At 38.1% G+C, this 14,473-nt stretch overlaps 1 protein-coding gene across 1 annotated transcript; it reads left to right on the top strand.

Annotated features, from left to right (window-relative positions):
* Nucleotides 1–1,533: 1,533 nt before the first annotated feature.
* LOC149842595 (leucoanthocyanidin dioxygenase-like) lies at nucleotides 1,534–4,144 on the top strand. Its single transcript, XM_090001502.1, has 2 exons — nucleotides 1,534–2,039; nucleotides 3,373–4,144. Exons 1-2 carry the CDS (start codon nucleotides 1,534–1,536, stop codon nucleotides 3,932–3,934), a joined length of 1,068 nt encoding a protein of 355 aa, XP_089857628.1. The 3' UTR covers nucleotides 3,935–4,144.
* The last annotated feature ends 10,329 nt before the right edge of the window (nucleotides 4,145–14,473 follow it).

The raw sequence follows: 14,473 nt of genomic DNA, 5'->3' as shown, positions 1-14,473 counted from the left end.
CCGGAGTATTTGTAGTGTAATCGGAGACAGTCATCCAATGTGTCACTAATCTCACGGATTTGGCTGTTGTTTGAGAGGAGTTGGAGGGAGGCAACATTTTAAGTTAGGTATCAGATGACTTCAACTCCTCCAAAATACCCATTTGAACTCCTCTTAAAAAGAGGAAGTATTTGCAACTCCTTGAATCACGAGGATTTCCATGGGTTCTTAAATTTTTTAGGGTTCAAAGTTTTTACCCTATTTACCTCAGTAAATCTTATATTCACCTATTTTATGTCATTATTAATGACAATAATGATGCATAATATATATATATATATATATATATATATATATATATATATATATATATATATATATATATATATATATATATATATATATAGAAGCACTAGAATATAAGAAGTAGACATTTCCAACACTTTTTTTGCAAATCCAACCATGTGAATGTTCTTGGCATGGTGAATTTGCTAGGAATCAACCATTTGGATCATGTATTTTTGATGAAAAATGAGATTTTTAAATGCTTGAATATTTATGAATTGATTTTAAAGCCTTAAAAAAATCTCATTTATGCATCAAATTGGGATGATTCAAGAATGGGTTCTTATAAAACCAAGCATGTGTAGATCACAACGGTTCCGTTAGATTCAATAGAAAAGAATAAAAAATCTATAAAAATCTTAGTTCACACATTGGTTCTCATATTTTCAATTCTCATATTCTAATCTCTCTCTCTCTCTCTTTATATATATATATATATATATATATATATATATATATATATATATATAGAGAGAGAGAGAGAGAGAGAGATGGCCCAAATACCATGCTACGGATTTCCAAATATGGTGAGAAATCAGGAGTAATTGCAAGCCTGAATAATTGAAAGAGTTGTTTATTCTTCCAAAATAAAAGAGGGAGTCAACGACTCTCCCAAGGCCATTTTCCTTGAATTCCACTTGTTATAGTTCCCCCAACTCCTGCCAGCTCCCTCCAACACTGTTCCCAAACAGAGCCTTAAAGGAGTCGGGTGATTGGAATCGGAATGCACATGGCTGTGGCAGGTATTTGAGTGGGCCCCCACTTTTAGAAGCTTCTATGGTTACTTTGACTACATTAAATCTCAAGAATGCTGAGTGCCAAATTGTGGTGCCCCACAAACGGGGGGGTTGTAGGGCAATGCGTGGCTGGTGGCTAAAACGTGGTTGCCCGTGGTAGATGGGGGGCAGCAAGCGGCAAGTATATCACGTTTCACACCCTCCATTCAACACCACCAATGACAGCCAATGAAAGAGTGTCACTGTTACACCAAATAAGTTGATAACTTGACACCACGTGAGTGAGTCGTTTCGCTTACCCAACTTCCCGTGCCCTTTATATACAAGGCATCGTTAGTGTGGTCCATACCATCCAAGGTGCTAACTTGAGAGCACACTTCCCTTGAGCCAATTGAGCCCTTGCCTTGGTGAAACCTAGTGAATCCCCTTAAGACAAAGGTTGTGAACTACTGGTTCTTGTTAGCTACTGATCATGGCAGCTGCAGTGAAATCGGCGCGCGTCGAGAGCTTGGCTAGCAGCGGCTTGCAGGCTATCCCGTTGGAGTATGTTCGACCCGAGGACGAGCGACTCAACATCTGTGATGTCCTAAAGGATGAGAAGGTTGAGGAAGGGCCTCAGATCCCCATTGTTGATTTCAAAGGTCTGGAGTCGGAGGACGAGAGCGAGCAGAAGCGCGTATATGAGGAGGTCAGGAAGGCCGCCATGGAGTGGGGGGTGATGCAGGTCATGAACCATGGCATAGATGGCGAGCTCATCGACAAGCTTAAGGAAGCTGGCCAGGCTTTTTTTGCACTCACCCTTGAGGAAAAGGAGAAGTATGCCAATGACCAGGCATCTGGCCAGATTGATGGGTATGGCAGCAAGCTCGCCAACAATGCTAGCGGCCAACTTGAGTGGGAGGACTACTTCTTCCACCTCCTTTACCCAGAAGACAAGAGGAACATGTCCATATGGCCGAGGAACCCACCAAATTATATGTAAGTTTACATGCACGAGTGTATCATCGAACACCCTCAATTGGTTCGAGCACAGCCGCTGATAGTGTCCGATCGGTGGTGCACTTCTTTTTTTGCACATTTGGGCCCTTTAGCGGCAGTTGCTGACTGGTGCTAAAGCGTCCATTATTGTTTGAAGCCTCAGGCGTCCGATGTTATACCATTTTGCTTTATCAATGCCAAAAAAAAAACCCTAAAAGATCCTATCCTTGGCCATATCATGTCAAAGGATCTATGTTGATCTTAGCCATCCAACTGATGCATCTGGACGGTTAAGGTTAGTCCACATCTAGGTGATGTGGACTAATCCTAGCGGTTAGTTTTTATCATGGCTAGGAGTAAATGTAGGATGGATCCCATCATAAGTCGGATGATGGGATTCGTTCTCATGCGGTCCTATTGGAAATTGGAATTTTCTTGTGGAGAGAAAAATCTCATGATATATTAAAAAATTATTTTTCAATAAAACTATCAACATGTGTAAAATATGATAGAAAATATCTAAATACAAAACCAAAAAGTGTTAAAAATAAAGAATATTTGAAATATCACGGTTTTTTTTCAGGATTTTACGGTTTTGAAATATTCTGATAAAATCCTGATAGTTTTTAAAATATTTTCAATATTTATGACCATGGTTTTAAACATTCAAACATCATTCTACCATGTATGGGTAATTGCAGCATAATATATATTAATACCCCGTTTTTGTGCAGTTAGTTCCACTCATCCATATTATGATGCAAGTTGTTTTGATCAAATCTGACCTGATAGATGGATTTAGCACGGTCAATTTAGTAATAATCGACCCTTGGATAGTATTTTTCAATGAAAAAAATATGATTTTTAAATTACAAAATTTGATATTTTGTCAACCGTTGATTTTTTTGATCGCTAAAAAATCCTGCACACGAGTCGCATTTCAACTATTTAAATGACAGTCTTCGCTAAAAGAATGATGTAGATCACATCTGTGGAGTCTGATTTAATCAAAATAGCTTGCATCAATGAAATCCCAAAGACGTCTATGAAGATGAAGGAAGACATAGGGGATGAGTGCAACCGATTTGGTTTTTGTGGTCATTGGAAAACGTCTCCACATGACATGACATGACAGCTTTCTTGCTTCGTTCACAGTAGCAATAACCATAAACTGGTTTCATGATTTTCCAAAGATCTAGTTTTCTGAAAAATGCTGTTTCGACGACGATTAAACTGGTTTGACTATTTTTTTTTTTTTTACCAAAATAACTTATTAACATCTACTTTCTGAGCAACCATGATATTCTGAAACTTATGGAGAATCAAATCTCAGCGAGGTGACCAATGAATATGGGAAACAATTGAGGAAGGTGGTGACAAAGATCCTTTCCATACTATCAGTTGGCCTTGGAGTGGAAGAAGGGAGATTGGAGAAAGAATTGGGGGGCATGGATGACCTCCTGATGCAGCTGAAGATCAACTACTACCCCAAGTGCCCACAGCCTGAGCTTGCACTGGGAGTGGAAGCCCACACAGACATCAGTTCCTTGACCCTCTTGCTCCACAACATGGTGCCAGGGCTGCAGATTCATCATGAAGGCAAGTGGGTCACTGCCAAATGCATTCCAGGGGCCTTGATAATCCACATAGGTGACTCTCTAGAGATCCTGAGCAATAGCAAGTACAAGAGTGGGTTGCACAGAGGACTAGTTAACAAAGAGAAGGTGAGGATCTCTTGGGCTGTCTTCTGTGAGCCAACAAAGGAGCAGCTTCTGCAGCCACTGGGTGAGCTCATTACCGAAGCCGAGCCGGCGCAGTTCCCCCCGCGAACCTTTGCACAGCACATCCAACACAAGCTCTTCAGGAAGGCCCAAGGAAAACTCGACTCCAAATGAAAGAAAAATATGGTCCATAGAAGTGTACCCGACTGTGCGTGCTCTGCTTCTTATCCAGTGGTGGTTAACTTTGCTAATAATGTTGTTCTATGTTTGTTTTGTGTGGTCTAATGCGATGGACTTTAAGGCTACCCATCCTATGTTTTAACTATGAATAATAATAATAATAATAATAATAAAGAAATTTACAAGGGCATGGCTCTTCTGGTTTCCTCTTTTCTTTTCACATGTTTAGAGCGGCAGAGTTTTATTTTTGTTGAAATTGACCGGGAACATGGAAATGATAAAAAGAATTAGGACACTTTTTGGAGACTGTATTTACCACTGAAATGCCAAGTCCTGGATATTTCAAATCCAGGATTTGGGAGCTTGGATATCTGCTAATGATTGTCATTTTTTGGGAGCCAGTATTTGGCAACCAGCTGGAGTGGACATCTACAACTAAAAAGGAGTTGGGAAGAGAGATAGAGGAATTGGAAGATGTCTGGCATTAGAGTTGCCATGGGAGAGATTTGATGCTGTCAAATTCCCTCTCACCTTTTTGCACAGAGGACTAGTAAAAAAATTGAATATGTGAATATAGCATGCTCATATGTGCTCTAAGGCAGGCAAAGCAACTTTATATGTGATTCTATCATGCTCATATGTGTGCTAAGGCAGTAAAAAAATTGAATATGTGATTATAGCATGTTCATATGTGTTCTAAGGCATCTAGAAAAACTCTATATGTGATTCTACCATGCTCAGATGTGCTTTAAGACAGTCAAAAAAACTATATATGTGATTATACCTGAGAGGGACCTGGAATCGAAGATCCCCTATCCTGAACAGCGGCCTTGATCTCATTTCGGAGAAAGGGGGCGACAGTGTATTGGAAGTAGTTATTCAGTGATTCATTAATGATCTCGCGTACATCATCACCGGAAAGAATAGTCGGCTGCTTGGAGCTTATGTTGGCGCAAGAAGTCGGTGAGCCGTAACTGGAAGAACCAATAACTGGTGAAGTGTTCATATTACTCCCAAACCCGAACACGCGACCTTTTTTGGGTTCACCTGCTGCAGTCACCCATGCTGTAGGATCAAATGATGGATGTTGAGTAGCGTCTTCGCCATATCGCTCTACCATCTGTTGCTCATATGCCTCCTACAAAATAATGTTTAAAGTATTCATTAATAATTAATGATAACATTATGATAACTTGCATATATATTGCAATGATTATTAATACAATTAATACATACCGTTGTCGTTCTCGCCTTCTCTGATACGAAGACTCCCGTGGTCTTCCGTTTATGTGTTTCTACAAACACATCCTTATATGGTACACTGCCTCCTTTTTCTGCTTCTTGCGAAGTTAAATGACAAAAGATTTAGTACACAAGTTTGCAACAATACTTATAAAATTAATATTATATATTGATGAGTTACCATTTTCTTTAGGTGGCTCCAAAATGTCTTAGATCCACCTGTGTGTAGATAGGCTTCGGGCATCTTCGATCGATTTTGTGAAGCCTTCGCAGAGCGATTTTTAAATGCATCTCCCGCCCACTTATCGCACATTTCATCCCAGTAATCTCTCTTGATAGTAATAGGACCATGGCCCTTCCACAGTAATGGATCATCTACTACGCCAGATGTTTTTTTTGCTGCAGTCTTCATAGTGTGCAGCATGTCTGCAAATCGATTGACAGCCACCTTCTGCCACACCTTCCTTGCATCATTTTCTTCCACCGTAGTTGCGAAGCGATTCGAAGCCTACAAATATTTTCAGAAAGTTAGTAGACATTGCTTAAATAAATTAAATATGAAACACATTAACTATGAGGAACAACTGTATACCATGAATGAGGACCACAATCTGTCTAACACCTCCTTTGGGTACTCTTTTCATTGAGCAACTGGTCCTGGTAGATGTTGAAGAAGTGAATTCCTAATCTCCTGTACTACTTCTTATGGCTCAAACCTCGTGCTGCACATGAATTGTTACACAGCAAATATCAATATAAAATATTTAAAAGATATGCAATAATTGAAAACAAAATACTTACGGTCGATTATCGATATACACTATTCGAATGAGTCTTCTTGTGCCAGCCTGAGAAGACCCTGTTTCCTGTGTTGGCTGTTGACTTGTGTGATCAACTGGTGTAGGTGGGTCGTGTACATGCGCAACATCATCTGTAAAAAAATACATTAGAAATTCTCAGAATGTGCATTTGAACTAATCAAGCATCTAATTAGTTATATGATATACCTATCACAGGAGCCCGTGAAGATGAAGGCTGAGCCTGGCTACTACTAGATGAGCGACCACTATAACCTCCATGAACCATATTTTAACAAATAACATATGTCATACAATACATTCAAATAATTCACATCAACAATGCATTCAAGTCATTCACATCAAGCATTGCAATGCATTCAAATAATTCAAATGATTGACATCAAGTATTGCACTAATTCAAATCATTCGTTAATTGCATAAATTATAATACATTCAGATAATTGAAATCATTCACATCAAGTATTACAATGCATTCGAATCATTCGTATCAAGTATTACAATGCATTCAAGTCATTCACATCAAGCATTGCAATGCATTCAAATAATTCAAATGATTGACATCAAGTATTGCACTAATTCAAATCATTCGTTAATTGCATAAATTATAATATATTCAGATAATTGAAATCATTCACATCAAGTATTACAATGCATTTGAATCATTCGTATCAAGTATTACAATACATTCAAATAAAATTTATGATCATTCACACCAAGTATTGCAATACAACTCACATCAAGTATTACAATGCATTTAAATAGAGGTTTGTAGTATAAGATTTTGCTCACTAGCTTGAGAATTCTTCCTTGTCACTAGTTTGACTTTCTTCTTCTTCTTCTTCTTCATTGTTTGCCCATCCACTTGGTACATCATTTGGATCACATTCCTCTAAGAATGTTTCATCGGCCAATGGAGATATGACATGCATATCATGCGCAACATCGTGACTATAAGCGAAGTCATAGACATCATCTGATTGATAGTAATCACTATCTTCAGCTAACTCATCTTCCTGTAACTGATCATACTCGGGGTATAGTTTGGATTTCACCTTGCAAACTGCCCACCATTCATTTCTATCTGACTTTTTATACTCGGATATGAAGTATAATAAACTTGTTGAGCTTGCGAGGCTAATATGAATGGTTCATATGTTCCAAACCTGGATTTATGATTCACCTCCACAATGTCTGAAGCTTTGTCGAGTCTTGTTGCAGTTGGATCAAACCAATGACACTTGAATATCGTAACTCTGTTATTCATGCCTAAGTAAGTCAACTCCATTATTTTCTCTATAACACCGTAGTAATCATGTTCATTTTCACCGTAGCTGCTACCCTTGACACACACGCCACTATTTATCGTTGATTTGTTTATACCGTAGTCTTTTGTATGGAATCGATAATCATTTACGATATACCCATTGTAGCATTGCACAACTTTGGTCGGACCATTTTCTAAATCACATATTCCTTGATCTTTAACATCACCATTGCGAACCTACGCACAAACATAAACAATGATTGTGATCACGATCAATTAAGTAACTTAGTGTTGTTTATAAGTACAAAATTTATGTTAGCTTCTTTACCAACTGTTTCAACCACTCCACAAACTTAGTTTCACGTTCTTTTTGTACTTCTGCATCAGTGAGATGTGAAACTTTATTTTGCAACTCCAGATCAAATCGTCTGCAAACCACAAATACTTATATTACCGAGCCATGTATTCACATATAGAATATAAAAGGATTTATAATTGAGTTGCATATACATATACTTACTCGATGTATGGGTCGATCGCTGAGCAATTAAAAAGAATATAGATGTGTGCTGCATCTTGCTCTCGATCTGTCAATAGCCTTGATCGGCAACTACCAAATGCATGCCCAAGTGGTTGAAATATCGACAGCTTGTCAGCTACAGTTACTTGTTCTCCATGCAGTACGGGGAAGCCAACCTCCCATGTGTGCTCCAACCAGATAACATACCATATGCAGGGAAGTCACTGATTGTCCATAGAACAACGGCCTTCATGTTGAAATTTTGTTTTTTGTGGGCATCATACGTGGTAACACCGTCATCCCACATTACTTTTAATTCATCAATCAATGGCCTTAGATATACATCAAGATTTTGGCCAGGTGAGGTCGGACCAGGGATCAACAGAGACAAGAAAAGATTTGGACGTTTCATACACAAGCTTGGTGGAAGGTTGTATGGAGTTACAAATACTGGCCAGCATGAGTATGGAGTTGATCTACCCCCAAATGGATTAAATCCATCTGTACATAGACCGAGTCTAACATTTCGCACTTCCATTGCGAAGTTCTGATGAGTACGATCAAAGTGCTTCCAAGCTTCAGCGTCAACAGGATGCGTGATCTTGTTTTCATCGTGTCGAACTTTATTTGCATGCCATCTCATGTGTTTAGCTGTCTTTGAAGACATATACAATCGCTGCAATCTAGGAGTGATAGGAAAGTAGCGGAGCGACTTGTATGAAACTTCCTTTGATCTCGTGCTACCATTGCCTCTTGTCTTTGGCTTGAATCGAGGATGCCCACATGACGGGCATGATATGTCATTTTCCTGCTCCTTGAAATACAACATGCAGTGATTTGGACAAGCATCAATCTTTTTGTAACCCATACCTAGAGCGTTGACCATAACTTTCGCACGATAGAAATTTTGTGGCAATTTCTCATCTTTAGGCAACATACTCTTCACAATCATGCACAAACGGTCAAAACATGATTGACTCAAATTATACTCGGACTTCAAATTCATTAGTTGAAGAACTGCAGACAAGATAGTGTGACTCTCACAACCGTTCCAAAGTGGCTCATCAGCATCTCTAAGTAAATCATAAAATCTACTAGCTGCATCGTTTGGTGATTCTTCATCTACGGCAGTTCTTACATCACTAGAACTCATAGCAGAACCCAGTTCTGTTCCTGCAGCATCAAATATCAAATTCGTATATGGATTATCGTGCACCACATTCACCCGTGCATCAAAATCGTTTCTAAATTCTTCTCCATGAAACATCCAGTTTTGATAATCACTCACAAAACCCTTCCTGTATAGGTGATGTCTAACGCCATGAGGTTCTACAAATCGATTATTCTTACAAATCTTGCAGGGACACCTAATCCGACCTGTGGGATCTACCGTACTGACACCTGTCGTTGCAAATTCAATAAAACTGTCGACACCATCCATATATTCATGCGATAACTCATTGTCCACTATCCTACGGTACATCCATTCACGGTTTGCAGTCATTCTGTCGTATGATGTTACGAATAGTATCCTAACCAGTTAAAAGAGAACCATCAGAATGCTATGATGAAGAAAATATCAAATTTATCATGCAATATATGATGTCATACAATCACAAGAATTATGATGCATGCATTGATAACTTAATATTTTCATGTGCAAACTATTCATGACACGATACATTCATTTGAAGCATGCTTTCAGTATACAATTTCACATGGAAGACATAATCAAATTGAAAGGAACTACATGTAAGCATGGATACAATCACATCAAACATTGCAATACATCGAAATAATTCATATCAAACAAATGTCAAACATGTACCTGCAGCAAACACACTTCAATATCACACTAACTACTACCATGCATAGCATGGACTCTGTACTCCAAAAATAAGAACACTTTCATATTCATACATTAAAATCATGCTCAGCATGATCTCCGAACTCCAACAAAGCAGTCCTAGATATCAACAACTAAGTGAGTGTGTGAACAATAAAGTGTTACATTCAATAAATTAAATAACATGTGATGCGCTTGCATCACTTACTCACCACGGGTATTTACCCGATTTGCATTGTTTTTGTCACTTACTTACCACGGGTGTCGGGGCACAAGCGAGTTCCGTTGAGAAATCTGCAAAAAACACTGTGTTAAAATGAATATTGAAGCTAATTAGGGAAACACAAACACTTATGCAATGCAAAAAACAACTAAACTATTGATGATATATCTAATGATGAAATGCGATGAAATAAAGTGAAAAAGAAGCATTGAACATCATGGAAAAAATGAATTAAGAAGAAACAATTCACATGTGGAGGGATTGTGATTTCTACCCTGACATAGCAATTGATACCTTATCGCATAGGTCTCTTATAAAATTCTTTTGAGATATGGCTATGATGAGCTTATGCTTAAACTTTGCATCTCCTATTGATGGATTTTCTGATCTCAGGAATGAGGGCATCAAATTCATGCCTTCAAGTTCCAACAAAACTATTTCTATCTGATAGTTTCCCAAAATCAACCTTCGAATAGATGTCTATTTTCTTCCCTATTTGTCCCATTCCTCTTTGCCTTCTTTCTTCACCTAACTGGTCCATTCCTTTTGATGTTTTGCTTCAATGGCTGTCAAGTTGGATTTCCATTTATCGAATTCATACAATTGTCTAAAATGAAACTTAAAACAATATCATTCCAAGGGCTACTTAGGAGGTCGCTTGTTGAACTGAAAAGACCCCATATGCACTGGTCAAGAAAATCTTTCCCATCCATGTGATAAGACATGCTAACAAGAACATCAACCAATGTGACGTTAGAATTCCCACCTAATGAAGCCTTCATTAGAAATATCAACATGGCCTTCCGAATTCTTATTTAGTAAGCAGATATATAGTGCTGGTCCTGTGGCAATAGATACCACTCATCAATGGAAAGGTTTTAACATTATTAAATTCAAAGTTTTCACTTTTATTCCAGATGTTCCACACACGCACAGCACATTACTGTGGCAAGCCAATGATCATGAAAGCATTAAGAGCTAAGAATCATGAGTACCACCAAGATTGAACCTACGTGAAAAACCTAACTGTAAAGCCATAAACTTGGTTGGGTGTTTCACACAATGAATCTACATATTTGAACAAAAAATTGGGTGCTTCACACAATGAATCTACATATTTGAGAAGCTTTGTTACAGCACTAGAATAAATGTGTAGTAGTTTCCTCTCTAATTTCACAGTCTACATTCCCTTGCCAATTGGAACCCGTTATGACTCCGTCTTCACCTTCCCATCGATTTCTAGCCATCCAAATGATGAACCCGAGGGGGTAAACCACCTCCCTAGAGTGCCCCCATCCGGGAGCCACTGCACAGTTGGAGGACATCTCGATCGATAGCAAGACGCCACCGAGAAATCACCATCCTTGATTAACTTCCAACAAAGTTCATCCCCATTCTCTTTAAGCTGCACACAAAAGAGAGCTTCCACAAGAGCTTGCCATTCCGATTGTCACAATTTTGAGAATCTATCCCTGAGAAGGACCTCAGCCTCCTATGCGTTGTGCTGGTTTTGTTGCCAAAGAAGAAGAAGAAGAAGAAGAAGAAGAAGAAGAAGATGCAAGTGATTACCTGCGCGTCGCCGGGCGGTGGCGGGAGGCTGACGGGGAGCGACAGCTGGCGAGCGGTGGACGGCTGGCGAGCGGCGGCTGGCGAGCGGTGGACGGGGAGCGGCGGCCGGGCGGTGGCGAGAGCCGACGGGCGGCGGGCGGGAGCAAGACAGCGAAACAGGAAAAAGAGAAAGAGGGATGGGATTAGGGATTTACGCGACATTTAGCGACGGCTTAGCGACGGAAAAATTACGTCGCTAAGCCGTCGTAAATCAAAATACCAAAAAAGTGACGGAATATATTCTGTCGCTAATCCGTCGCTAATTAGTGACGGATTAGCGACGACAGAGTTCCCTCTCTAAATCCATCGCTAAAATGGTGTTCTTGTAATAAAAATTAGCGATAAAAATTGCAGTCGCTAATCCATCGCTAAGTAGCGACAGATTAGCGATAAAAGTTGTTTCCTCGCTAATCCGTCGTGAATTAGCGACAGATTGTATCTCTAGCTAATCTGTCGCTAATTAGCGACGGAAAAAATCCGTCGCAAATTTCCGTCGCTAATTAACAATTTTCTTGTAGTGATGGTTGGTTAGTGAGAATCAGCTCTTAGATTGACTGATTACGATGCAAAGGCAGAGACTTGGAAAAACGAATGCATGGCTTACAACTCGTGATATCTTTTCATCTTACGAAATCAAATCTTTCATCAAAGAAACACGATCCAAAGGTTATGTTAGGATTGTGACCATACTGAATCCATCTATAAGGTCTGATTTGGTCGACAAGGCTCACACTTATGATCTCTAGCTCGTTTGGACTGTCAATTTGACATGACCAAAATATTATCCCATTTTCTATCATAACCATTCAAGCATTGGATTTGACCAGCATAGCATTTACCACCACGCTGGGGGTTCTAATGGACCCCTTGGGGTTGGATTGTCCACAACCAAAGAGAAACTTGTGCACCAACATGTCGTAGAAAGTTCACTGGTACACGTGTTAGTAACTCATTGGTCTTAATCTTGACAAATCCTAGACTTTCATGCAATTTATAAAAGCAGAAGCACGAGTATTAGACTTTCAGCTTTTTCTAAATGACTCTCATGCCATGTTCTATGAAATTTGTTCAGACATTTTATTTTCTTCACAAAAAACATCAAAGGAAACAAGTTCATTGGGATGCACCTGTTAATTAGTTAGTACAACACCGATTAAAAAGTTCAGTTTTATTTTCTAAATTTTTCCTTAATTATTAACTTATTACAAATTGGGCTTGTGTTGTGTGTTGTTCTTGTATTTTCATCCTAGTAGTTATCATGTGACGTTGCGAAGACTTATCCACCATCTTCATATGGGCAGTGAATTAACTAACGATATCCTATTCCAGTTGTGAATTGAATTTAGAAAAGCCTCATAATGATTTTTTCTTTTTCTCTTTAGGTTGTGAGTTTGGCATAAGCATGCTATGCATGAAATATGTGATTATATATATATATATATATATATATATATATATATATATTAGACTATATTTAAGACATCAATTAGATCTTTGTTAGATTCAACCCGACCCAACTTAGTTAAGTGGTGAGTGAAAGAGTTTTGCAGGAATCTCATTGCGTCGATACTACAGATAATTTATGTTAAGACTCGGTATCACAACATGGTATCAAAGAAGGTTTAAGTAGGGGCGATGTACCTTCTAACAGAGCTTTAGATTGTTTCATGTCCATTTAGTCTTTGTAGGAAAAAAATATTGTTAAGAAACCAGGCAACCACTCTTTCAACATAAATGAAGTGACAAACTTTTTTCTAGATAATGCAGTCCCACATTTCTTTTGTGAAATATCAAAGCATATATATCTCATGGCTTTGCGATTTAATTAAAATGACATCTAAGATTAATTGATGTTGTTAGAGTTGGGAAGGATCAAGGAGGTTGTACAAAGATTGTGGTGACACCAAGGAGAACAGATCATGTTTACCTAACTAATTTTGTTCTGGTTCAAGAGTTATACAAGATGGGATTTTATGATTTAGGTGTTCAGATCGAGCGTGATTTAGGGCATGTATGATCTTGTTATAAGAAACATCAAAATGTGTTTCTCCTATGTACACAAACCAACCCAAAAATAAACTAAGTTTTTTTCCATAATCATCCCTAACTCATGAGCGATTGACAAATGCGTCCATAATCATTCTTAACTTTGGGTTAGTTACATATAAAAATAAAAAATATCTTAGATTTTTAACTTATTAGCTCATCTTACTTATGCAAGATGTTATTTTATGTGTATAAGCGTGCATGAGTTTAACCCTCACAACTAATACTATCTATAGCATAAATGGGCCAACCAATAATAATCACATGAGATATGCTTCTTCTAGTGTTAATAGGGTAAAATAAAGTTACAAGAGAATTTCAATTATAATGATTTATATATTTTCAATGTAGTGGGATTATGTAAATGCATGACCATACTCATGCATAAATAATTTAATATGAGGTATAACATTAACTAAGCTCATTTCTTTAAGGAAATAAAAAGATTTGGTATTATCTATGAATTTTACACTATTGATCATGAATAACATGTCATCCACAAACAAAATATTATAACATTATTGTGCTTCTACTTGAAATATATTTTCTTTGATAAGAAGTCTTCTTCCTTGAAAAGAAGTCAATCCTAATAAAAGGTAAGCCAAGAAAACTTTGTTACTGATTAGATAAAAATTAATAACCTAATACAATGCTTAAATACTAAAAAGGCACAAAAAAGGAAACAAATGAACCAAGAAAGGAAGAAACCAAGTTGGACGTCCCCATCAAAGGGAGATTTTCCTCCATAGTCTTCCCATTTTGCCATTCAGATGGCACCAATCCAGAAGATAAACCTATTTGCCCTTGGAAAAACTTGATTATGCCAGAAAATTTGTCTTTTTTGCCCCTACATGTTATGTGAATTGCCTTTGTTGGCCCCTTTATTTACAGATGACCAAAATATCCTTTATCCTACCCAATTTCTCGCTTACACCTATATGGATCAGTTGACCCATTTAACTA

This window comes from Nuphar pumila, chromosome 3 (assembly GCF_984573655.1).
Source record: "Nuphar pumila chromosome 3, dmNupPumi1.hap1.1, whole genome shotgun sequence".
Classification (NCBI taxonomy): domain Eukaryota; kingdom Viridiplantae; phylum Streptophyta; class Magnoliopsida; order Nymphaeales; family Nymphaeaceae; genus Nuphar; species Nuphar pumila.
The sequence above is the reverse complement of the archived record's forward strand: the minus strand, read 5'-3'. Positions and strand labels throughout refer to the sequence as shown.